The following is a 21,745-nucleotide window of genomic DNA, read 5'->3' on the forward strand; positions in this document are numbered from 1 at the left end:
CTGCTTCAGATGGGGCAGGCTGACCTTGGCACTCTGCGTCAAGGGGCGGAGAAGCCCAGCTGTGGGTCAGAGTCCCCATCTCCCAGGTTTATCTGGACCATCTTCCCCTGAGCAGTTCCCACACGTTCTCCTTTTCCTGGTTCTCTGGGCTCCTCAGCTATGGATTCTCCTCCAGCCACCAACCCGAATCCCCCCTACTGGTCCCCCTGGCTCCACACTGGCAGAACTGGGCTGCAGCCTAGCCCCATCATTAGCTCCTCTGCAAATCTTCTGATGGCTGCGACTGGCTTGTTCACGGTCCTTCTCCATTGGCAGCTTCTGTCCCTGAACTAAATTAGTCACATCCTATCATTTTTTTTTCCTTTTTTGGTGCTGGGGGTTGAACTCTGGGGCTCTTTACTACTTAGCTATATCCCCAGCCCTTTTCTTTCTTTTTGTACCAGGGATTGAACCCAGAGGTGCTTAACCACTGAGCCACACATCCCCAGCCCTTTTTATAGGATCTTGCTAAATTGCTGAGACTGACTTTTGAACTTGCAACTTCTGCCTCAGCCTCCTGAGCTTCTGGGATTACAGGTGTGCCTTACCATGCCTGGCTGGACAATTCCATTTTGAGACAGGGTCTCACTAAGTTCCCCAAACTGGCTTTGAACTCACAATCCTCCTGCCTTAGCCTCTGAATGGCTAGAATTGTGTGCGCCATAATGCCCAGCTATATCCAATCTTTTTTTTTTTTTTTTTTTTTTGTGCTAGGGATTAAACCCAGGTACCTTTTTTTTTGGTATTTTATTTAGAGATAGGGTCTCAGAGTTGCTTAAGGCCATGCTAAGTGGCTGAGGCATGATCTTCCTGCCTTAGCCTCCTGAGCTGCTGGGATTACAGGTGTGTACCATCACACATGATGGTCACATCCAATCTTAAGGAGACAGGTTTCATTTGCATTTCTAGGTCTGGGGGGGTGGAACAGACAAAGCCTGAGCCTTCAGATTTTAGGCAGAGACCTGGCCTTCCAAATCACCATTTGCCCACTTTGGCCCTTTCCATTTGTGCCTTCCCAGATTCATGTACAGAGGATGGAACGTGTTTAAGAAGCTGAAACCCATGTTTCTAAGCCATATTCCCAAAGATGCAGGGCTAAGTGGATCCCACAGACCTTGAGACAGGCTTTTCACTGAAGCCTAGACCTCAGGGCCACTTGGCCAGTTATCACCAGTATTCTTCATTGCCAGGCTGAAATATTTATTTGAAAAATTGAAAACACAGATGCAATGTATTATACAAAGAAAGTTCTTAATACCATAATAAAAGTATTGTTGGAAGGAAACAAAAGCCAGTGGCTACCTGCCCTGGGAAGGTAGGCACTCAGTGAAAAATGAAATTTATTTATAGGGACTACTCTAATGGAGAACTGGGGAAGAGGTTAAAAACAGAAGAAAACCAGACCCAACCCCATCCCTGCAAACCTAAAGGTTAAGTTTGTTATAAGTTTGAGACAGTTGTGTTATCACCAAGATTTAACCAAACCCCCTCGGTTTGTCCCTGTGAGTGGTAATCAGCTTTAGGGCTTTCAAACCTGAGGTAGTTGAGGGTCATCTGAAAGACATGCCTGGAAAGATCTACTCTCAGAATTGGATCCAATGGCATCTAACCCATTATTTCCCATTGCTTTGGCTCCTGGGGGCACGAGAGGCAGTGCCACCATTGTGTGTCACTGGTCCTGGGAGATGAAGGAAAGAGCAGCTGATGGCTGCTTTGGTTTGCTGCACTGGTGGCCGGCAGGCTCCATAGGTGGATCCTTATGCTATAGAAGTCCGGTCTCTGCAGGACCAAGATGGCGGAGAGAAGGCAAAGCCACTCTGGTTGGAAGGCCCATGTTGGGAAGGCTTTCCTTGGCAGGATTTCCAGAGACGTGGAAAGGCGGTAGTTAGCAAGACACTTACCAGCTGTTAAAAACCAGGATGAAATGGAGCCAGGAGACCCCTCTATGCTAAGGAGCCAACCAGGAAGTGAGAACTTCCCAGGCTCCAGCTGAGAACCCCCCTTCCTCAGGGGCCAGAGGCCAAAGCAAACCAGCCTGACCAAAATGACATGTACTTATGAGCCCATTATAAACCTTGGTGTCTGATTTGGTAGCGGAAACAACTCTAAGAGAGGACGCTCTGGACCGTTTGGTTCTTCCAGCCCCTGGGACTTGTATTCAAGGTGGGATCCTAGAGATACTGCTGTGGGCAGCAGAATCAGCATGTCATCTAAATTATTACTTTGTGCTCAGATGTCAAATAATCCCACGAAAGCAGGTCTTTTCTATCTTTCTGCTGATTATGTACATGAATATGCTAACTCTAAAGGTATTAGAGGACTGAATTACAAAATTAGATACCAGGTGCAGGTGTGCGCGTTAACTGCTGTCCAATCCTAAGCCATCACTGTGCGGCTGCTTGCGTGTGGGAACCATCTGCATTCACCCATGATACTTCAGCTACTAAGAAGGTCAGGAACTCATTGAAGAGGCTTGTGAGGTTCATTTCCAGCTTTGAGATGGAATTTTTGTTTTCATCCAAGGTATTCCCACCCACTCCCACCCACTCATTTTTAGAAGAGCCAGACAGACAATTTGATTTGGGCTTGAGGATGGCACAATTTCTCATCTGAGCTATTATAAAAGGGATTAAGTGACATCCGATAGGTGGTGACACTGGGTCAGCCTGTGCTCTGGGGCAAGTGCCGTCTTGACTGTTTTATTACTTGGGCTGACTGAGCTCAGGAGGGTTTTTAAAATGACTGTTTTTAGAGCAAGTGTTATTTTAGGAAATACTAATCTGTTCCGATATGCATATCGGAACAGATTAATTTGGGACATGTGGGTGTGCATGATGTGGACCACAGAAGCGAGGACTTGGTCCACCACCTCTGGAAAGGCTGACCCACACTGGGAACACACCAATCAGCTTGACTGGCACAAGTGGGCCAGGGCACTGCACACGGCGCCTTCTGAGTCTTGGAATGGAGAAACACTTCGCACAGAGAGGCACTGAACCCAGGACGGCCCAGATGCTGCCACAGGCACCTCCTTAGCCCAGCACAGAGGCCACATGCCTGAGAACGGTCATCAGAGTTCCTGGGGGACAATTTTTAGAGTGTCCCATTTAAAAAATGCAAGGAGAGGGCATGGGGGTGGGTGGGAAGGAAAAGGGGGTTGATTCACAGTGATCAAACAGAAGTCTCACAACCCGTCATGTGGCCAACTTCCCGACACCCCTGGGGGCAGGTCTGAGGAAGCGCCTGCTGGCGACCACCTATGAGCTGCTACAGATAAGCAAGGAAGACGCCGTTGTTTCCAAGATCAGAAGGTCACTTAATGCTGGGTTCATTGGGAGTGGAAAAGTGCTGTGAGGCTGCCCATCTCTAGGCGGCTGTGCCCTCTGTCCAGGTCCTGTCGCAGGGCAGCGAGGGCTGGGAACGTGTAGCTGGAAGAAGCCAGAGCCAGTGGTCCCCTTTCTCCCCTTCCCTGCTCCGAATGCTCCGAGGAACCTGCTTGCTTTGAGATCCAAGCCAGGAACAGCCCAGGGATGGTCCCTTGCCCTGTGGATGATCTCTGAAGAGAGACAGGTGTCGAGGGCAGCAGATAAGCCTCGCCTCAGCCACACTGGCGACTGCGATTGCTCCAAGCATCTCTTTGTGGACCGCTGCTGCTTAAAGGAGGTTAGTAATAAATACAAAAGGTCCTTTCCTGATGGGAGCAAGTGGGGGTCTGATCTTCCAGATGTCGATCAGATAGCACATGGAACTCTCTTCTTCAGGTTCGAGAGGATGCCCAGGCAGGACGCTGGAGGAAGGAACTGGAAACTTTTCTGCACTGCCCCGGGGCCCTGCCTGGTCTCCCGGAGGTGGCCTTCCTGGCACAGCACGGCACAGACCATCCTCTCTAGGGAAGTAGTGTTGCTAGCACACCAGCTCCGTTCAAGCATGTGATCAGGTGCGTGAGCCCCTTCAGGGAGCTCCCAGGAAGGGTGTCCTGGAGCCCTGTTGCCTGCGAAGGTGGACAGAGGTGCTCGGCTGGCCTCCAGCCTTAGGGAGGAAAGGCACTCGCTCTGCTTCCGCCTCCTGAGGAGAGCTGTGGCCCACCCCTGGTGAGTGGCCTCTGCTGACCGGCATTCGCTCAGCGGGACACTCAGCGAGGAGGCCGAGCTGGAGCACCAAGGCAAAGTCTGCGTGGCACCAGGTCTGAGGCTGCTGGGGCAGGGGCCCGGTGGCTCGGGGCTCCAGGGGTGTCCTTTGGAAGAGTTGGCTGAGTGACTGAAACTTTCAAAATATAAAACCAAAAGACCCAAACGACCACCATGAGAAGCAGTGGGAATCCGCGGGACTGCCAAAGGGGGGGCGCCACGGTGGCCTTCTCGGCCAGGATACTCCCGCCATCCCAGCCACTGACGCGGGCAGTGCCCTGGTTTGGAATCCATCGGCCCTTGGATGCTCGCAAGTTTGTGCAAAGGATGAAACGGAAAAGACTGAGAAGGAAAAAGAAAAGGAGAGGCATCAGATCGTCCTCTCCCAGTCCCTCTGAGGAGGACACCGGCTGCTACGGAGGTAGAGCAGTGCGCAGGACTAGCTGGTGTCCTCCCCAGGAGTGCCCAGCTCCCCCCGCCTCTTTGGACCTGGGCTTGCACGTGGACAGCGTGGGCCAGCCTGGATACTGAGAGGTGGGGAGAGACAACAGATCATGGATTCAATCGGGGAGTCCCTGAGGAGGGGGTCATGCAGGTCCCCGGTTCTAGTCAATGGGAAGGTGTGGGACCGGGTCTGTGGCATCACAAACACAGAAGGGTGACGAGCATTTACACTCTGACGTCTGGGGCGCGGGTTTGGCTCTACTCTTTCTCGGGGACGGCTTCTTGCAACGTAGATGGAGATGCTTCTGCTCCTAAAAGACAGTGATAATCTATCACATGGCACTTGTGAACCAACCCCAACTGCCACCATAACCATGGAGCAATCATCCGTCCCCAAGTTCAGTGTCTAAGAAACCCCAGGAGGTATGTGTAGATGGTCCCCAGAGTCGGTCAAGTCTACCAGGAACCAGCGGCCTTGGGGAGATTCGGGTGGCCACTCTGGATGTGTGGAGAAGCAGCACAGAGACACTGGCTGAGGGTAGTCTCTGGGCTAGAGGCCTAAGTAAGACCCCATCTCTCCTCCTCAGCCCGTCTCTCGGCCATCGTGCCTGTTGCTGGCTGTGGACAGTCAGAACCTGACCATTATTCATCCACTATGGCCTCCATGCTGGGAGGAGATGAAAGTCCCAGGGTCCAACCTGGCGAGTGGCCTGGGAAGGCGTGGGGGAGGGCGAGCGTGGGATGAGCTCCCTGGTCAGTGTCCAGGCTGCAGCGTGGGCTTCCCACCCACTGGGTTACCCCGCTTTAGACCTGAAGGTTACCCCGCGGGCGCGAGGACCCTGGGCTCACAGGAGCCAGCTCACCTTCCTCCCAGCCCTCGGCCACGCCGGCCAGCTCATAGTGCTTCTTGCGGAGCTCTCCCAGCCGCTGCCGCTCCTTCTGGAGGTCATTTTCCAGCTCCAGCACCCGGACCTGTCGGGAGGGAAGTGGTTTTCTTCTTCTGCAAGACCTGTCTGGTTTGGACCGAAGCCCCGTCCTCCGTAAACAACTGGATAGGACCACAATGACAGGACGATGTGGCGAAGACGCAGGGTGGCCTGCAAAGGTCACCCTCGAAAACTGAAACCTACACGGCCGGAAGAGCCCAGCGGTTCAGATATAGGAGGACTATTCCAGACAGAAGGGAGAGCGGGGCCAAGGTCCAGGAGGAAAGGGCTTAAGGTGTCAGGAGAATGGAAAGAGCCCCGCGTGGGTCCCGAGAGAGGGAGAGGGTCATGAGATGGCCGAGACACAGGCTGGATATTGTCCTAGTGTAAAGCAAAGGCACTGGAAGGTTCTAAGCAGGGAGGTGACCTGTGGTCCTGTGTGTTTTTAAAATATCACATGGAGAAGGAGTGGACAGTGGCAGGTCCAGAGTGGGAGCACACTGGCGCCAGCCAAGTGGTTCCTTCCTTGTTTTACAATTAAAATTGATTAGAGTCAACGTAAAACATGCAGAAGGACGGAGGCAGCCGGTGCCTTCCGCCCACCTCCACCAACTCTCCACTTCCAGCCAGACGGCCTCAGCCCCCCAACCCGGCCCTGCATTGGACGATGTTGAAACAAACACTTGTAAATGCCAGGGGCCAGCTGCTCTCGAAGGTAGATGATGGTGGCTGAGACCAGGGGAGGGAGATGGGCAACAGTGCAAAGAGTGAGGTTGTTTCTCAAGACTCAGAGTCACAGGATTGCTGGCTGGGAAGAGAGGGATCATGGACAACCCCTACTTTTGTGGGTCAGCACCCGGGTGCTGGTGGCAGTGCATTCACCGAGATGGAGACAGTGGGGGTGGGGACCTGCTCTGCAGGTTCTGTTGAGATACTTATGTGGCATCAAATGGAGACCAAGCAGGAACTGGGAGCAGAGAGTAGACCTAGGCTGAGGAGAATTTGGTGTTTACCAGCATTAAGATGGTGTTTAGCCAGGTGTGGTGGCGCACGCCTATAATCCCAGCAGCTTGGGAGGCTGAGGCAGGAGGATTGAGTTCAAGCCAGCCTCAGCAACATAGCAAGGCTCTGAGCAACTCAGCGAGACCCTGTCTCCAGCGAGGTTGGGAAGTGCTCAGTGGTTGAGCATCCCTGGGTCCAATCCTCAGAACAAAGATGGTATTTAAAGCCAAGAAGGACGGAATAAAACCACTGAGCAAGAAGTTTTTCAGTATTTACATGGCAATGTGGCTACATAAGATGCTGAGTGACTATCTATAGTACTTCAATAATCTCAATCTGAATTTTACCCCAAGACCAGTGGAAAGATGTCAGATTTTTTTTCCTAGGACCCCACTGATTCCTGTGCTGCATAACTTTACTGAGCCACAAAATGAAACGGCATCACCTTTGATGAAGTTACAGTGGATCCACTTTTTTCTTTAAACTAAAGTTTATTTCTAATTTGTATCAGCAGTTTTTGAAAGAACTACCTATAGCAGGACTATTAAATAAGTTTGTGGATTGCTCCAAGGTCCCTGATCACTAAGAGTTAAAATTCTGGAATCTACTAACCACTGTTCCCCGCCTCCAGCTTCCTGCAGTCTCATTTATTTTCTATCTTAGGCTGAAAGTGCACCTGTGTTCATCCCCTGCCCAAGGGTTTCTCTGGCTTTCCTCTAGGGCATAGGATTGGGGTTGCTCTCACCTGGGAATCCATCTCCTGGCGTTTGATCTGGGTCAGTGTCATGCTTGAGAAATCCATATTGTCTGCAAGGACAGAAATAAGAAGGCCTTATCACACGGTGTCCCTGGCCGACGCTCCCCGAGAGGTGGTGACACCAGTGTTCTGCTGAAATGCCTGGCTGGCCACTGGCCAAGATGTGCGTGAAAGTAACGGAGGGATTAAGGGGAAAGAAGATTGAAGAGATTGTGGGGCAGCTGGGATCTGACCTCTCCAGGGCCACCAGACTCAGAGCAGAGAAATGACAGAACAGAAATCTACTTAAGGGCCAGTTGCTGAAGCAACATAAGCAGCCTGCGTACTGTGCCCCACCTGGTGAGGAGGTGAGCTTGGGGGACAGAGACGGAAAACAACAGCTTACAACAGAACCGTGGGGAGGGCGGTGAGGAGGGGTATAGAGAACGGCTACCTGTCTCCTCTATCTGTGATTTGCCCGAAATGGTGGAGGCCACGACCCCTGCGGTGGCCTGGTTCACTCCCCGAGAGGCCTGCTGAAGCTGGGCGAGGTTGGGACTGTCCTTGTCAGCTTTCACCTGCCAGGACAAGGCAGATTGGGTTCATACCACACCCGGAGCAGCAGGGCTGGATCAGACAGCTGGTCTGAGGGTTTGAGACCCTCTGTTGTCGCCAATCAACTTCTCTGTTGTCTGTGGGGTCAGCTCCTGGCACGTCCCCAGTCTAATCGATTAATCCTGGCTTCCTGGCCAAACTCTAGCTTTCTTGCTCATTGATCAATTCTTACAGTCGTGAAAAACAATTGGGGGCTGGGCATAGTGGCACACACCTGTAATCCGAGTGGCTCAGGAGGCCAAGGCAGAAGGATTACAAGTTCAAAGCCAGCCTCAGCAACTTAGTGAGGCCCTAAGCAACTCAGTAGGTTTAATCCCTGGTACCAAGGGGAGGGGGGAGAAACCCAACAATTTGGGCAGCAAGAAATAAGGATGAATGAATACCAGTCACTGAGTGGGGCCCTGGGCTCTGGTTACAAGCTGTGTGTAAGGACTGGCTGGCGTAGGGGTTCAAGTCTGGAGACCGAGGAGGAGAGGCAGTCTTGGTTATTCAGAATCTAGAGCCACACCAGGTGACCTGATTGATCAGTGTACCGACTGGCTCCCTATCTGAGTGTTCCTTAAATGCCAGGACTGCTAATCAGAAGCTGGGCAGGCTAGGACCCTCTAAAGCTACTTGACAGGAGTGAGGAGATTGCAGGAGAGCCTGTGGCCAGCTAAAAAGGGCTCCTTGCTGGATTTAGGCCTCCAGAAGAGTGGGGTATGGGACCTCTAGAGGCAGAATTTTTGTTTGGGATTCAACCGACCCAGAAGGTATAACCCATCTGTCCTTGGGGTCAGTCCCACTTAAGTGTCCTGTGGAATCCAGCAGGGGTCCTACCTTCGATGCCGCCACCAGCTGGGCTGTGCTAGCAGCAATTTCATGCGAACACACCATCAGCTCCTCAAACTTCCCTCTGCCTTGTACCACCAGGTCAGCAGCATCCCTGGCAGTCAGGAAGGTAGAGGATGGACAAGGTCACACGTGGCCAAACCCCTACAATCCCGCTGCCAGCCCAACCCTGTCCCTAGCCAGACAGGTTCTGCCTTTGCCGCACCTGGGTTCACCAGGAGACCGAAGGTTCCTTTCAAACTTGTAGCCCCACTGCCTTATCAACCATTCATCAGGGGACGGATCTTTCTCTCTCCTTTTGCTGTTCCCTGAGGTGGGTCAGTGGAAGGGGGATTGGGAAGGAGCCCTGGCCCCACACACTTACACCATGATGGTGGCTCCCCAGCCTACGGCTTTGGAGGCTGAGATGAGTCCCTCTGTCCACCGAGAGTTCTTGGCATAAAATTCTTTAGGGGATGCAGTCCCCTGCGGAAGCAAAAGATAACTGTGCTTTGGGGACTTTTCCCTATCATATCCCACCGGGTCTTCACTGTAACTCAGAGAAGCAAGCATCTTTACTCCCACTTCACAGATAAGAGAACTAAGACGCAGGGAAGCAAAAGTATTCTTCCCAAGGTCACCCAGGAAATAAGGGGAAGTAAATCTGGGGATTTCCTGACACCAAGGCCTGTGGCATTTCTATTATCGTCACTGTGTGTCTGTAGTTGGCCCTCAGTACCTGCAGACTCCACGTATGGATTCAACCGGCTGGGGATTGAAAATATTTGGGATAAAAACCCCATATCTGTACTGAGCATGTGCAGACTTCTTGTCATTATTCCCTAGCATCCACACTCCATCAAATCAGGTATTACACTGGTATTATAAGATTATTATATTATAGTCTAATCATAATTATAGTGCATTATATCAAGTCAGGTATCAGATCAGTAATGTATAAGTAATCTAGAGATGTTTTAAAGTATATGGGAAACTAGGGTTAGTGGCACATGTCTGTAATCCCAATGGCTCTGGAGACTGAGGCAGGAGGATCACAAGTTTGAGGCTAGCCTCAGCAACTTAGCGAGGCCCTAAGCAACTTAGTGAGACCCTATCTCAAAATAAAAAATAAAAAGGGCCGAGGGTGTGGCTCAGTGGTAAAGTGCCTCTGGGTTCAACCCCCAGAACCTACTCCCCGAAAAAAAGTAAATGGGAGATGTGCATAAGTTATGGGCAAACACTGTGCCATTTTATATGTGAGACTGAAGCTCCTAGATTTTGCATCGGGGAGATCCTGGCACAGTTCGCTGTGTCCACTGAGAGCCTGTACATTCTGTGAGAAACAGGAGTGGGTTGTGGTCTGAGGGAGTCTGCAGGCTCTCCATGATTTGCCAAGAGAAGGGAAGACAGGGAACACTTTTCAAACATGATTTCTGCTTGGATTTTAAAAAGGGGTTTATGCCTTGGAAGAGTCTGAGAGTGTGCAGAGGCTCTTGTTTGGCTGCATCTTTCTACTGGAGGAATAGAACCCAGGGCTAGAAGCAGCACCTCTGGAGCAGAGAGGCTCTTCCTCTCTGGGATGAGTCCAGCTCTGCCCCTGCCCTAGATAGCGCTCTGCTTCCCAAGCTGCAGCTGTCACAGCATATGAGGAGCCCACAGGCCAGCGCCAGCCCCAGCAGAAGAGTGGGAAGGAACCCAAGGGACGTGTGGGCCAGGGGCTGACAGTGGGCTCTCTGGGGCCCGAGCACGGGCCAACTCTGCCACTGGGTGCAGGCCGGCTGCGTCCTTGTGCACGGTGAGCACGGCTGGCCCTCCGATATCTGCAGATGCAGCCAACCACAGACAGAAAGTAGTTTCAAGACACTAAGTCTGGGTAGGGGCTGGGGCTGAGCAGCAGAGCGCTTGCCTAGCATGTGTGAGGAGGCACTGAGTTTGATCCTCAGCACTGCATATAAAGAAATAAATAAAATAAAATAAAGGTCCATCAACAACTAAAAAAAATATATTTAAAAAAGTACTGTGTCTGTACTGAACAAACACGGAGGGATATTTTTCTTGTCATTAATCCCTAAACAATGCAGTGTGACAGCTATTCCACAGTCTCTGTGCTGCACTAGGTATCATCAGTCACCTGCAGGGCAAGAGCGTGCAGGAGGGTGTGAGCAGACTCCACACCAACCCTGTGCCACAGGGTACAAGGGATCTGACCACCCACGGGTTCTGGTATTGAGGAGGGTCCTGATATCTGACAGATACCGAGCGGTGAGGGCACGGGCCTGCTCCTGGGCTTTGCCCAGGTTCCTCACTTCTTCCTCAGAAGACCTGGACATGCAGTGTGCACGGGGTTCCCACAGCCAGTCCACCTGAGGTGTGTGAGCTGCAGCTGGAAGCTGTGTCTGGCTGCCCTTCTGGGAGTGGGGAGGCCCCCTAGTGTCCAGATCAAATGACTGCTGTGGACACAGGACAGGCCCACAGCTCAGCTGGACTCCAGGGACTGTGGGGGAGCCACAGTCAAGGCCCGTGAGGCCTGCCCCTGGGATCCAAGCAATGCTCACCCTGCCGCTCTCCACAATCTCCCTCTGTAGGTCCTTCGAGGCCACAATCAGGACCTGGATGGTCTGCATCAGGCTGGTGCAGGAACCGAGGATCCTGTTGAAAAGAGAAAAATGAACAACAAACATGTCAGACACAGAGGCCAAGACAAACTCTCCTCTTCGTTAGCCCAAGCCACAGCCAACTTGGAATGGGAAGAAGCAGGGAATGCGCGGAGGTTGCTGGGACACCCAGTGAGGTCGAGTGAAAACCCCTGGCTGTGGATTTGGTAAGGAGCAGCCGGTCGTGGTTCTTGGGGTCTGTCTGCCCCATGCTGCAGTGGGAGCCCAGATCTAGTCCTAGAGGGCACATAGGGTATGACCCGGCACTGGGAAGTTGGATCCTGCTCACCTGGGCACCACCGTGTGGCTCGGACTCACCTTTCATTCACCTCTAACTTCACGCCTGTGTCCCCTGCTCGAGATTTGCTGAGCATTTCCTGTTAAAAGAAGCTTGGTTTCCACATGGGCCACATCCTTCTGGAGTACTGAGAGACCACAGTGCCCTTCTGTGCCTGCTCCCACGTGCTGTGGTAGCTCAGAATCCCGGATCTGGATGTCCCCATTTGTGTCCTTGCAGGGTTTGGGGAAAGAGCCCAGCCCTCTCATCTACTGGGGGTGGGGGTGGGCACAGCTGCAGCAGGTGCTCTGTGGTCAGCAAGAGTCTTGACCTTCAGGCACTCAGGCTGACGTGCACAGAACTGGCTCCCGGTCCTCACGGCAGGTGCTTCCACCAGGGCAGGTGGCTTGAGTCTCCCACCAAAGGGGCAATATGTGACCTTTGCAATGGTGCCCACTCAGCCTTTTGTGAGATTTGTTACCACGGATGAGGGCTGCCACTTAATGCTTCTGGGGTAGGTGTCCTTATCACTGCCGTTCTATAGACAAGGGGCTGAGTCTGGGCTAGGTGGACATAACTAACAAGTCATGCAACCTAATGAGCGGCAACCTAGAACCTGAACCCCGGACATTCTGACACCAAGGCACCTTGACCCTTGAGGAATCTGCTCACCTTCCTTAAGTGACGACCTCTTGTTTCCTGCCCCTCACGGATGCAGTGATTTGGGTTTGGGTTTCTTTTATACGGGCCTTTGTAGCCTTCGTGAATGACCAAGACACGTCTAAGGGGCAAGGTTGCCCAGGAGCAGCTGCAAGTGTTGTTTAGAAGATCTTGCACTCACGTCCTACCTCTATCCGAGCTGTGGCAGCTTCAATGGCAGCCGAAGTGGCAGCCATCTCCTTGTCCACGAGGTCCCCCAGCTCCTCCTGTTTGATGTCCAGGCCCATGGGCAACAGCTCCTGTGAATGGCATCACAGAGAATGACACTTTGACCTCTGCTCTGATCTTTTGTAGGCCTTCTGAGACAGAAAGGGTAGGAGGCCCCACGTGTCATGGACCCCATCTGGAACTGCGTGTTCCTTCCCCTCTCCTCTCACTCAGAACCCCTCCTTCTAGGAAGCCAGTGTCTGATTCCAGAGCTCCTTCAGCTGCAGCCGCTTGGGCCCTCAGGCTCATATTCACACACACAGCTGTCCCTGCAGCATGGGAGACCTAGGTATCTTTACACAGGTGTCCCCAACAAGCCCGACCCTTGCTTGACATTGCTTCCACAGCAACCCCCTGAGGCAGTTCCTATTCCTGCTGTACAGTGGAGGCCAAGGTCCAGACGGGAAACACCAGACCAGTCACACTGCTGACAAAGGGCAGGCAGGGGTCTGATCGCATGTTTAACTGCTGCAAAGCCCGAACCATCGTGTGTGATCCATACTAGAGCACACAATTCTAGGAATAGTTTAAAGAGTAAAAATGGACTCCAAAACACTATGCGATGTACACATATATGAAAACCTTCGGTATTCCATTGATAAGTACAATTTTTTACATTTTTATGTTATCAGTTGAGAAATACATTTTTAAAAGAAAAAATACTCATGTTACCCACCACTCAATTTAAGGACTCGTTTATGAAGCATTATCATTTGGAAATGCATTACCTTTGAAATCCCCTTTGTATGCTGCCTGGATTCTCTCTTCTCCCTTCCTCCCTCTACTCCAAGATAAACAGAGGTCAGGAGGGTGAGGGGGTCACTTTTTTTTTTTTTTGGTATTAGAGACTGAACTGAGGGGTGCTTTACCCAGTGCTTATTTTTTATTTTGAGACAAGGTCTTGCTAAGTTGCTGAGGCTGGTCTTGAACTTGCTATCCTCTTGTCTAAGCCTCCCAAGATCTGAAATTATGGGCCTATGCCATCACGCCTAGTTAAGATTTCATTTATAGAAGGTCTATAACTAACAGTATATTATTTAGGCAGAAAAAAAGAGGACATGGTCTATTATCTTTTCTATTATCCTCCTCTAGAAAGCTAATTAGGCATTCTTTTTTCCCTCTTAATAATTACATTCCAATTTATAGAACCACTGCCACACTGTGAAATTCTTTCACTTCCATCTTCCAGTTCATTAATCTTCTCTTTAGCTTTGTTTAATCAACTGCTGAAATTGGATACCAAGTTATCATTTCTTCTTTTTTTTTTTAATGATTTAGTTTACAGATTTTTTTTTTGTTTATTTAGTTTGTTTATGTGGTGCTGGGGATCAAACCCAGTGCCTCATGCATGCTAGGGAAGCACTCTACTACTGAGCCACAATTCCAGCCCCCAAGTTATCACTTTCAATGATTATATTTTTCATTTCTAAAAGTTCTATGGCTCTTTTCCAAATATTCCTTGGTACTTCTGAAAATTTATTCCTTTGCATGTTTATTACCTTTTAAAAAATGTCTTTAAATGCATCAAACATACTTACTGTAAACTTACATTCCTTGGTAATCTATCTGTGAACCTTCTTTGGGGTCTAAATTCAAAGAACATTCCTCTATCGATAGCTAGGATCTTTTGCCAGGTACCTAGGCCTCTCACAACCCAACAGTGTTAATTTTCTGTTTGGGGTTTTCCAGGCCATATAAATAGTATGAAATTGGACCTTATATCCATGGTAGCTTGGGGTTAAAATTTCTCTAGGGACCTGTTTCTTCTCTCAGAACCAAGGAAGAGAGAAGTCTCTTCTGTAGGGCAGGTTCCGGGTACACTTTCACTGCTTTTTGAAGTATGGCACGTGAATTCGTGCCTTGAGGATGACCCCACTGCTCAAGGTGTGGTCGATTCAGGATTCCTTTTTTGGGAGGCAGGATTTCCATCTCCACCTTTTGGCCTACTCAGTCCTAAGTCTTGTTTCTTCTCTCCTGTGTCATATGTGTGGCTGATCCAAGCTCCAGGTCAGCAAAGAGGGTCTGTAGGACAAATGCTGACTCTACCAATCCTCAGGACTTCCTGAGCTTTTAGCCAGTTTGATCACTCAATTTAAAGTAATAATAATTTAAGTTTATCCAGCATTGTCCATGTCCTGGGAAAGATTATTTGAATACCTGGTCAATCTATTGCCAGAAAGGAAGCCATTCCGTGACCTTCTATCACACTTCTCTTTGCTTTCATTAATGTAATTTTCATGTCCTCATGGGGGTCCTCCGTATTTACTTAGTCCTAAGTTTACCTAACTGGGCAACACACTGAGGACGCTCTCCAGCAGGCTCTGCCAGTGCTGCCTATGCCACCACCTCCCACTTAATAACACTGCAATAAGATGATTTTAATGCTGAAGCAGCAAGGTGATCATGCCATCCGGGTGGGAAAGAAGCTAGCAGCTCCTGACTGTTGGCCTAACTACAGTCATCTTTATGCACACTGTTCTTATTCTCAAGAGACAGAAACTTTCTGGTCTCTGTTCTCTCCTTGATAGATAAAAAGTTGCCCATCTCTGTTCCCAAGAAACAGTAACTTGCCATCTGCAAAATCAGGTGATGTTTGCTATGCCAGTCACAAGGTCTAAACCCGCCCCTAACGGACGGCCATGATTCTGGCCTATAAAAGGTAATGCTCAAGGGGGAGCTGCTGCCGCTCTCCCTCTCCTGCTGCTCTCCCTCTCTCCCTCTCCTGCCACTCTCCCTTGCTTGCTGCTTCTCTCTCTCTCTCCCTCTCTGGGTAGAGCAGCCTGTCAGGGGCCTGACAATAAATCTGCTGATGCCTCTGTCCTTGGTGTGCCCGTAATCACTCCTGTGCCAGTTTGTTTTCACCTACAGTCCAGGGCTCTCGGTCTTGTGCCCACTTTTCTCAGCATGTACCTTCCCCTGTCTGCTCTCCTCACGTGGACATTCAAGCAATGGAACACTTGTAGGTCTCTACCACCTGCCAGATATGCTGGAGGCTAAGAAAGTCAAGGCCTCTACCTCTGAGGACTCACCTGGAGAGCATCAGAAAGGTAAGCAGATGCATGACAGTGCTGAGGGCAAGGGGAGGGGGAGAGGGCCCAGCAAGGTGAGATAAAGGCCAGAGAGTAAGATCCTTGTATGTCAGGCTGCATACTTTGATTTTTGTTATCAACAAAGAGCTATCATCAAAACTCTGTTTTTGGAAGAGAGCAGAAGAAGGAGGCAAGGGAAATGATCAGAGGGAAAGTCCCAGTGGGGGCTGGGGATGTAGGTCAGTGTGGTCAGTGGTGAAGTGCTTGCCTAGCATGGGCAAAACCCTGGGTTCCACCTAGGAACAAAAACAGAAACAGGGTGTGGTACCCTCACCTATGATCCCAGCTACTCAGGAGGCTGAGGCAAGAGGATCTCAGGTTCAAACCCAGCCTCAGCAACTTAGGGAGGTCTTGTCTCAAAATAAAATAAAAAGGGCTGAGGTTATAGCTTAGTGGTAAAGCGCCCCTGGGTTCAATCCCTGGTACAAATGCAAAACCATGAGTCCAAATGGGAGATGAGGAGACCTGAGCTCTGGCCCCAACCCCTTCTTTCCCTAATCTTAGGGCACATTTTAGGAATTAATTAAATGTTATCTAATACTGAACTCTTCACATAGATCTCTATTATAGCTCTTACCACACTGTAAAGTAATGGCTGCTTTTCTTACTTTTCCTTCCCATAGAGTTCACATGCTCTTGACCCCACGTAACTCCACCTAACCCCATGCCTGGTACGTGGGACTCAGTCACTCCATCTTTATTGAATGTATAAATATGCTCTTGTCTCCAATGTAGGTGTCACCTGCCCAACCAGATAACAGTCTTTAGAGATAGCAAAACTGCTTATCCTTCTGTGCTACTGTCTGGCATGGTGACGATGACAGTGCCTTCTCAGTGAGCAGCCAGTGAGCTCAATATGGCTGGAAAGTGCTTCGGGAGGTTGGCCTTGACTCGTATGTGCAGAAAGAACTGGCCATGGCCGGAGTGTCACGGCTCCCCTGGAAGCTCAACAGCTTCCACACCTACGAGTGATAATCGTTCTCCATGACAGTAACGCTGAGGATACCTCGCCGATGGCCTTGATCTTTAAGAGGCAGGTCCTCATGCTGGTGCTGTCTGCTTTCTCCAGGGCTTCCTCTTCCTCCAGGGAGGCCAGATAGGCAAGAGCCTCCCTGCCGTACTGCTTACAGGCCTCAGTGAGAGCTGGAGAGGCAAGGGACAGTGACTCACGGCCCCTGCTGGCCCTCTTCCAGGGGTGGCCCCTCCTTCCCAGTACTCACAGTCAGCGGGCTCGGGCGGGGCCCTGAGGCTGGTAGTGCTGCCGTGGGCCAGGGTCTCACTGGTCAAGTGGGCCAGCAGGGTCACTGAGTGCAGAAGCCCACCAATATCTGCAGAGGAGAGAAGGAGAGTCCCTCAGTCAGGTCCAGGTATCCTGTTCAGACCTGCTTCCTCCCTGCTTTTCTTTTTTAACCTGTGACTTATTTCTCTTTAAAATTTATTTATATATGACAGGGGAATGCATCACAATTCTTATTCACCCTCCCTGCTTTCGAGTCACACAGCACCACGTCTGACCACTCTGAGCCCAGCCTGGCTGCCCCTAACGACAGAGCCCATTCTTTGGCCTTCTTACCTTCTGGGCAGGCCAGATACTGGCCCCGGCTCTTTTCCAGTTGCTCAATGCAGCTAAACATGGACTTGACCTTGGCAAGAAGGTGATCTGTGAGAGGGAAGACAGGGCAGTCAGGACCAGCATTCTGAGGAGGTGTCCCCATGCAGCCACATCCTGCTTCATGAGCGCATGATGGATGGCTGACCCAGCCCCACAGGAACTGCCTTAGGGCATGGGAAGGAAGGTGGTGGCTCCGTGGTTCTGCTGTGACCTACGTGGCCCTCCTCCTGCACTTCAAGAGCTGCACTGCTGTACCTGTCTGGTTCCATAGCCAAGAGCCAGGACACCCCACTGCGCCCCTCTCCACGGCCCACCATGGGCATCCGGGCTCTCCTGTGAGGTCCTTCAAGGACCTCTGTGTCTGGCGGTGTTGAGCCTGACCTTGGCTTTCTGGTGGTTCTGCCTTCCTGCTCTGCACCCCACAGTCATTCCCACAGCTGCACCTCTGGCCACAGAGCTCAGGACACCACGCAGCTCCAAGGCACAACAGTGGCTCTCTCACATGTCCAGGTGTGGCTCCTGACCCTGCTCCCCCATCAGCGGGTCGGTGCCTCATCTGAACATGAAGTCTCAGGGCCCCTTAGGGCCCAGGCTGGGTGGAAGCTCGCTGGAGCTTTGAGTGGGGCCTGGCACAGGCAGTGCCCAGAACTGGCCAGTGGTCTCTCGGCACTGTGTCCCTGCCCCGCTGCTCTCCACTACTCCAGGTCTCTCCTTTCCAGCCCCAGCTCCCATCTCATCTCTCAGTCGCCTGTTTCCTGCATCTCCTGTAAGCTCTTCCTGCCCTGTGCGTCACCCGCCAGGGCCTTCCCCCCTGATGACAAACCAGCACGAGAGGCTCCCGCCCTCCTCTGCCTGTCCTTCAGGACCTCCTCAGTCTGCCCACATGTCCCTTTGGATTAAAAATGAGATCTGTTCTTGGCTGCGTCCGTGGTCTGACAAATTTCCAGTGCTTGGGGGCTCTTCCACCTACTAGGGACAGAACCCCTGTGTCCTCCAGGGGAGGTCTCCTGAGGCTTGGGACGCTGCCGAACTTGCATATTCTCAGGACTCACCTACCTGTGCAGTGGGCTCTGTTCATTCTGGGATCATGATGGATTTTAATTTTTCTTTATCTTTTGGTACCAAGGATTAAATCCAGGGTGCTTAACCACTGAGCAACACTCCCAGCCTTATATAATATATGTATATACATATATATTTTTTGTTGTTGTTGTCGTTGTCGTTTTTTTGTTTTTTGAGATATGGTCTCACTAAGTTGCTGAGGATGGCTTTGAACTTGTGATCCTCTGCCTCAGCCTCCCAAGCCTCTGGGGTTACAGATGTGCCCCGTGCCCAGCTTGGATTTTTACTGCTATGCCACAGCCTGCTTCATGGCCCTCCCACCCCCACGGAGCCTTCAAGATGATGAGCAGCTTTCTCTTTAGAGACACAGGCTGCTGCGTCTCCTTTTATGGCTTAAAGCAAAAACCCTGGAGCCGGGTACGGTGGCACACACACAGCGGTGGAGGCTGAGGCAGGGATCACAAGTTCAAAGCTGGCCTCAGTAATTTAGTGAGACCATCTCTAAATATATAAAAAAGGCTTGGGGATATAGGTCAGTGGTTGAGTGTTCCTGGGTCAATCCCTGGACCTCTACCTCCCCCCAAACCCCAACCCTGATTATCTCAGCATTCTGCTCAGAGTGACACACTGACTGCTGCCCATGCCCTGTGCCCAGAGCTTCCGACCTAACTGACCTGAATGGGGCCTGGGCATCCCCGAGACTCTGACGTGCAGCTGGGCTGAGAACCCCTGAGCTATGTTTCACGTGGGATTTGGTGCCAACAGACAGCACCAGGCCATGCCGACGCGGCACCGCGGGCAGGGCATGGGTAAGAGTACCTGCGGATCCAGCGCAGCTGATGAGCGTGGGCTCCTCCATCTGGCTCAGGGCCTCCTGGATCACCAGATCCGCAGCCTTCCTAGACCCCACCAGGAGCCTCTTCTGATGGTCCTTAGCAAGCTGGCCCATAGATTCCTACAAGTGGCCCAGGGATGCGAGAGTCAGCCATGGACCCCACGAGAGCCCCGAGTATCATCTGCCTGGGACCTTGCTGGGATCCTGGCCTCTCAGCTCAGGTGGTCACTAGTGGGGTCCAGGCCAGTTGGCTCAACACAGAGACTGGTTGAACCATGGCCACAGGAGACTGCTGGGCGGTCCCTGAGACCCACTCTCCACTCCTGGGGGAGAAGGCCCAGTGCATCCTTTCTCATAGGACAAAGGGCACTGTGGGCTTGCTCTTTGGCTGGCACCAGGCACCGTGCCTACCAAAAGCCTCTGGACCCTTCCTCAGAGGCCCATGGTGTGAGTTGGTGGTTGCTCAGCCCTGGTGGGTGTCCACGACGTGCCTGTGTACTGGCCAGTTTGAGCTGTGTGCCTTCCAGCTGTTCTCGAAGGGTTACTAATTCCTCTTCCTGAAGAGCCACTGTGCTGGCCAAGCTGCCCCGCTCCTCCTCCAGTTCAGCGACCTTCATTGTCCATTTTGCTTCTGACTGCAATGGAGACCATGGGAAAATTAAACCGTCCCCTTTCCCCAGGTCCAGACCCACCTCCTGGCCCCAAGGAGCAGAAATTGAGGTCTCTTCCACCTCACGCTCACTGCCCCCTGAATACACGCCAATCACAGATAGGCCAGTCTGGCCACGGGCAGGACGCTGGGGGCTCACCTCGGCAGAGGTGTCCAGGCTGCTGTGGAGGAGCTGCAGCTCCTGTCTGCTGGTGGTAAGTTCTTGCTTCAAACTCTCTAGAATGCCCTGCTGCTCTTGAGTCTGAAAGAGAAGCCAAACCGGAGGTCTCTGGGCTGGGTGACCGCTGGAGGGAACACAGTAAGGAAAGTCCCCTGAGCTGTCAAGGCCAGACTGCCACTCTACTGTATATAAGATAAAAAGTGCAGGGGAGGTGATACCTGAGACTGTACCCCTTCTGGCTAAGTCCTCAAGGGAGGCCTCCCGAGGATAATTTCCAAATGCCATACTTGAATCCACAACACTAATCAAAGTAAAACCAGACCTTAAATTGACACATCCCAACACTTGCTACAGCTGGCTGCACGTCTTGCCATTGCAAATTGCCCCTTCCCTGGAATTCTTTCTAAGTGGTGTTTTTTTAAAGAGTTGGCACTTTAGTAGGAATTCATGACTAACATGTTCAAAAAATGATTTAAAAAGAAGAGAAAATAACTAAAGGCATCAAATAGTGAGGGTAGTATCGCTCGGTGACACTTCTTCCTCTAGGTGATGTGTTCTTTTGATTTGGATTACAGATTCGTGCACAGGGTCCTCTAAGGCTCAGTGTCCAGTTTTGCTCATGTGACCTTACTCCACCCCAAGCCCCAGCACGATGGAGTTCTCTTGCTGGCAAGTCTGTGAGTGCGTTCCTCCCCTGCTTTCCCTCCCTGGAACTCTCCTTGGGAAACTTCTACTGGGAAACCCCATTCGACTGGGGTCCCTTCATTACCTCCTGCTCCTAAACCACATGTGCACTGGTGACTGTGCCCCGATGTCCTGTGAGGTCTCCAAAGGCCCTCCCAGAGCCTCCATGGAGCGGATGACAGACGGCTTTGATCTGTGGTGGGCCTGAGGCCTCCCCTCCAACCGCCCCTGTGACCCCACCCCCAGGCATCTCTCCTCCACACACCTTCTGCTTGGCCTGGCTGCTCACACGCTCCATGGAATCTTCTAGCTCTTTTTTCTCTCGTTCCAAATCCACCTGGGCTTGTCTGGCCACAGACACCTGTTTGGTCACCTCTGCATTCTGTAAGGGAAGAACAGAGTCCTGAACTGGCGTCTCCTGAGCCTATGGGACATCTTGCATCCAGAACCAACAATCCCATTCGGACTGTGAGAGCTGGGTCTGGGTGTCACCTTCCCAGGCAGAGGGGGGTCAGAATCAAGCCACCACCTTCAGGTTCTGTCTCTCCAATGTTTACAAAAATAACAGAAATGGGTAATTCTATGTGGGGCTGGCACCCAAGATGGAGCTCAAGGTACGGAGGCGAGGGGCCTTGAAAGGCTGGGGTTCCCCAGAAGAGGCAGCTCTGGGCCTGAAGGAGCCTGAGGCCTATGCTGCTGGCTCCCCGTGGGGTGGGCTGCGGCTGGAGGGGTGAGGGTCCTACCTTCCGCAGCAGGTCGGCATGGTTCTGAACCAGCTCGCTGTACTTCTCCTTCAACTTGCTATACCGCTGCTCATTGGCCTGGGCCTTCCCTGCAGGGTCAAGGCTGAGGTGAGGCATCTGCCCTGCTGGGGCCCTCTGCCCTTGTTCCAAGTAACCTGGGGGCCCCAAGGAGGCTCCTTTTCCCCAGGAGCATAGACCTTCTTCTCCCTTAAAAATCCTACTTATATCAACTTCTTTGGAAAGCTGTCTTTAAAAAAAAAAAAGAAATTCATGCCTCCTCAGTATTTCCGTCCCTGGGATCCACATCACCAGGGGTCCTGGCTTATAGGATGG

General features: G+C 51.6%; 1 protein-coding gene across 7 annotated transcripts in view; it reads right to left on the bottom strand.

Moving 5' to 3' along the window:
- Nucleotides 1–1,215: 1,215 nt before the first annotated feature.
- HIP1 (huntingtin interacting protein 1) overlaps nucleotides 1,216–21,745 on the bottom strand; it is a 134,065-nt gene continuing 113,535 nt past the window's right edge. For all 7 annotated transcript variants that reach the window (XM_081297375.1, XM_081297374.1, XM_081297377.1 and 4 more), the window contains 18 exons: nucleotides 21,413–21,501; nucleotides 20,935–21,051; nucleotides 19,965–20,066; nucleotides 19,647–19,790; nucleotides 19,140–19,275; nucleotides 17,220–17,306; nucleotides 16,867–16,974; nucleotides 16,653–16,789; nucleotides 12,479–12,589; nucleotides 11,672–11,730; nucleotides 11,255–11,348; nucleotides 9,085–9,185; nucleotides 8,709–8,814; nucleotides 7,729–7,852; nucleotides 7,284–7,345; nucleotides 5,474–5,582; nucleotides 4,840–4,921; nucleotides 1,216–4,508 (listed from right to left, as the gene is read on the bottom strand). In XM_081297375.1, the coding sequence (XP_081153501.1) occupies nucleotides 4,869–4,921; nucleotides 5,474–5,582; nucleotides 7,284–7,345; nucleotides 7,729–7,852; nucleotides 8,709–8,814; nucleotides 9,085–9,185; nucleotides 11,255–11,348; nucleotides 11,672–11,730; nucleotides 12,479–12,589; nucleotides 16,653–16,789; nucleotides 16,867–16,974; nucleotides 17,220–17,306; nucleotides 19,140–19,275; nucleotides 19,647–19,790; nucleotides 19,965–20,066; nucleotides 20,935–21,051; nucleotides 21,413–21,501 (1,739 nt within the window). In that variant the 3' untranslated portion in view covers nucleotides 1,216–4,508; nucleotides 4,840–4,868. The remainder of the gene's footprint in view (nucleotides 4,509–4,839; nucleotides 4,922–5,473; nucleotides 5,583–7,283; nucleotides 7,346–7,728; nucleotides 7,853–8,708; nucleotides 8,815–9,084; nucleotides 9,186–11,254; nucleotides 11,349–11,671; nucleotides 11,731–12,478; nucleotides 12,590–16,652; nucleotides 16,790–16,866; nucleotides 16,975–17,219; nucleotides 17,307–19,139; nucleotides 19,276–19,646; nucleotides 19,791–19,964; nucleotides 20,067–20,934; nucleotides 21,052–21,412; nucleotides 21,502–21,745) is intronic.

Source organism: Spermophilus citellus (genome assembly GCF_964194105.1).
Source record: "Spermophilus citellus genome assembly, chromosome: 6".
Taxonomy (NCBI): domain Eukaryota; kingdom Metazoa; phylum Chordata; class Mammalia; order Rodentia; family Sciuridae; genus Spermophilus; species Spermophilus citellus.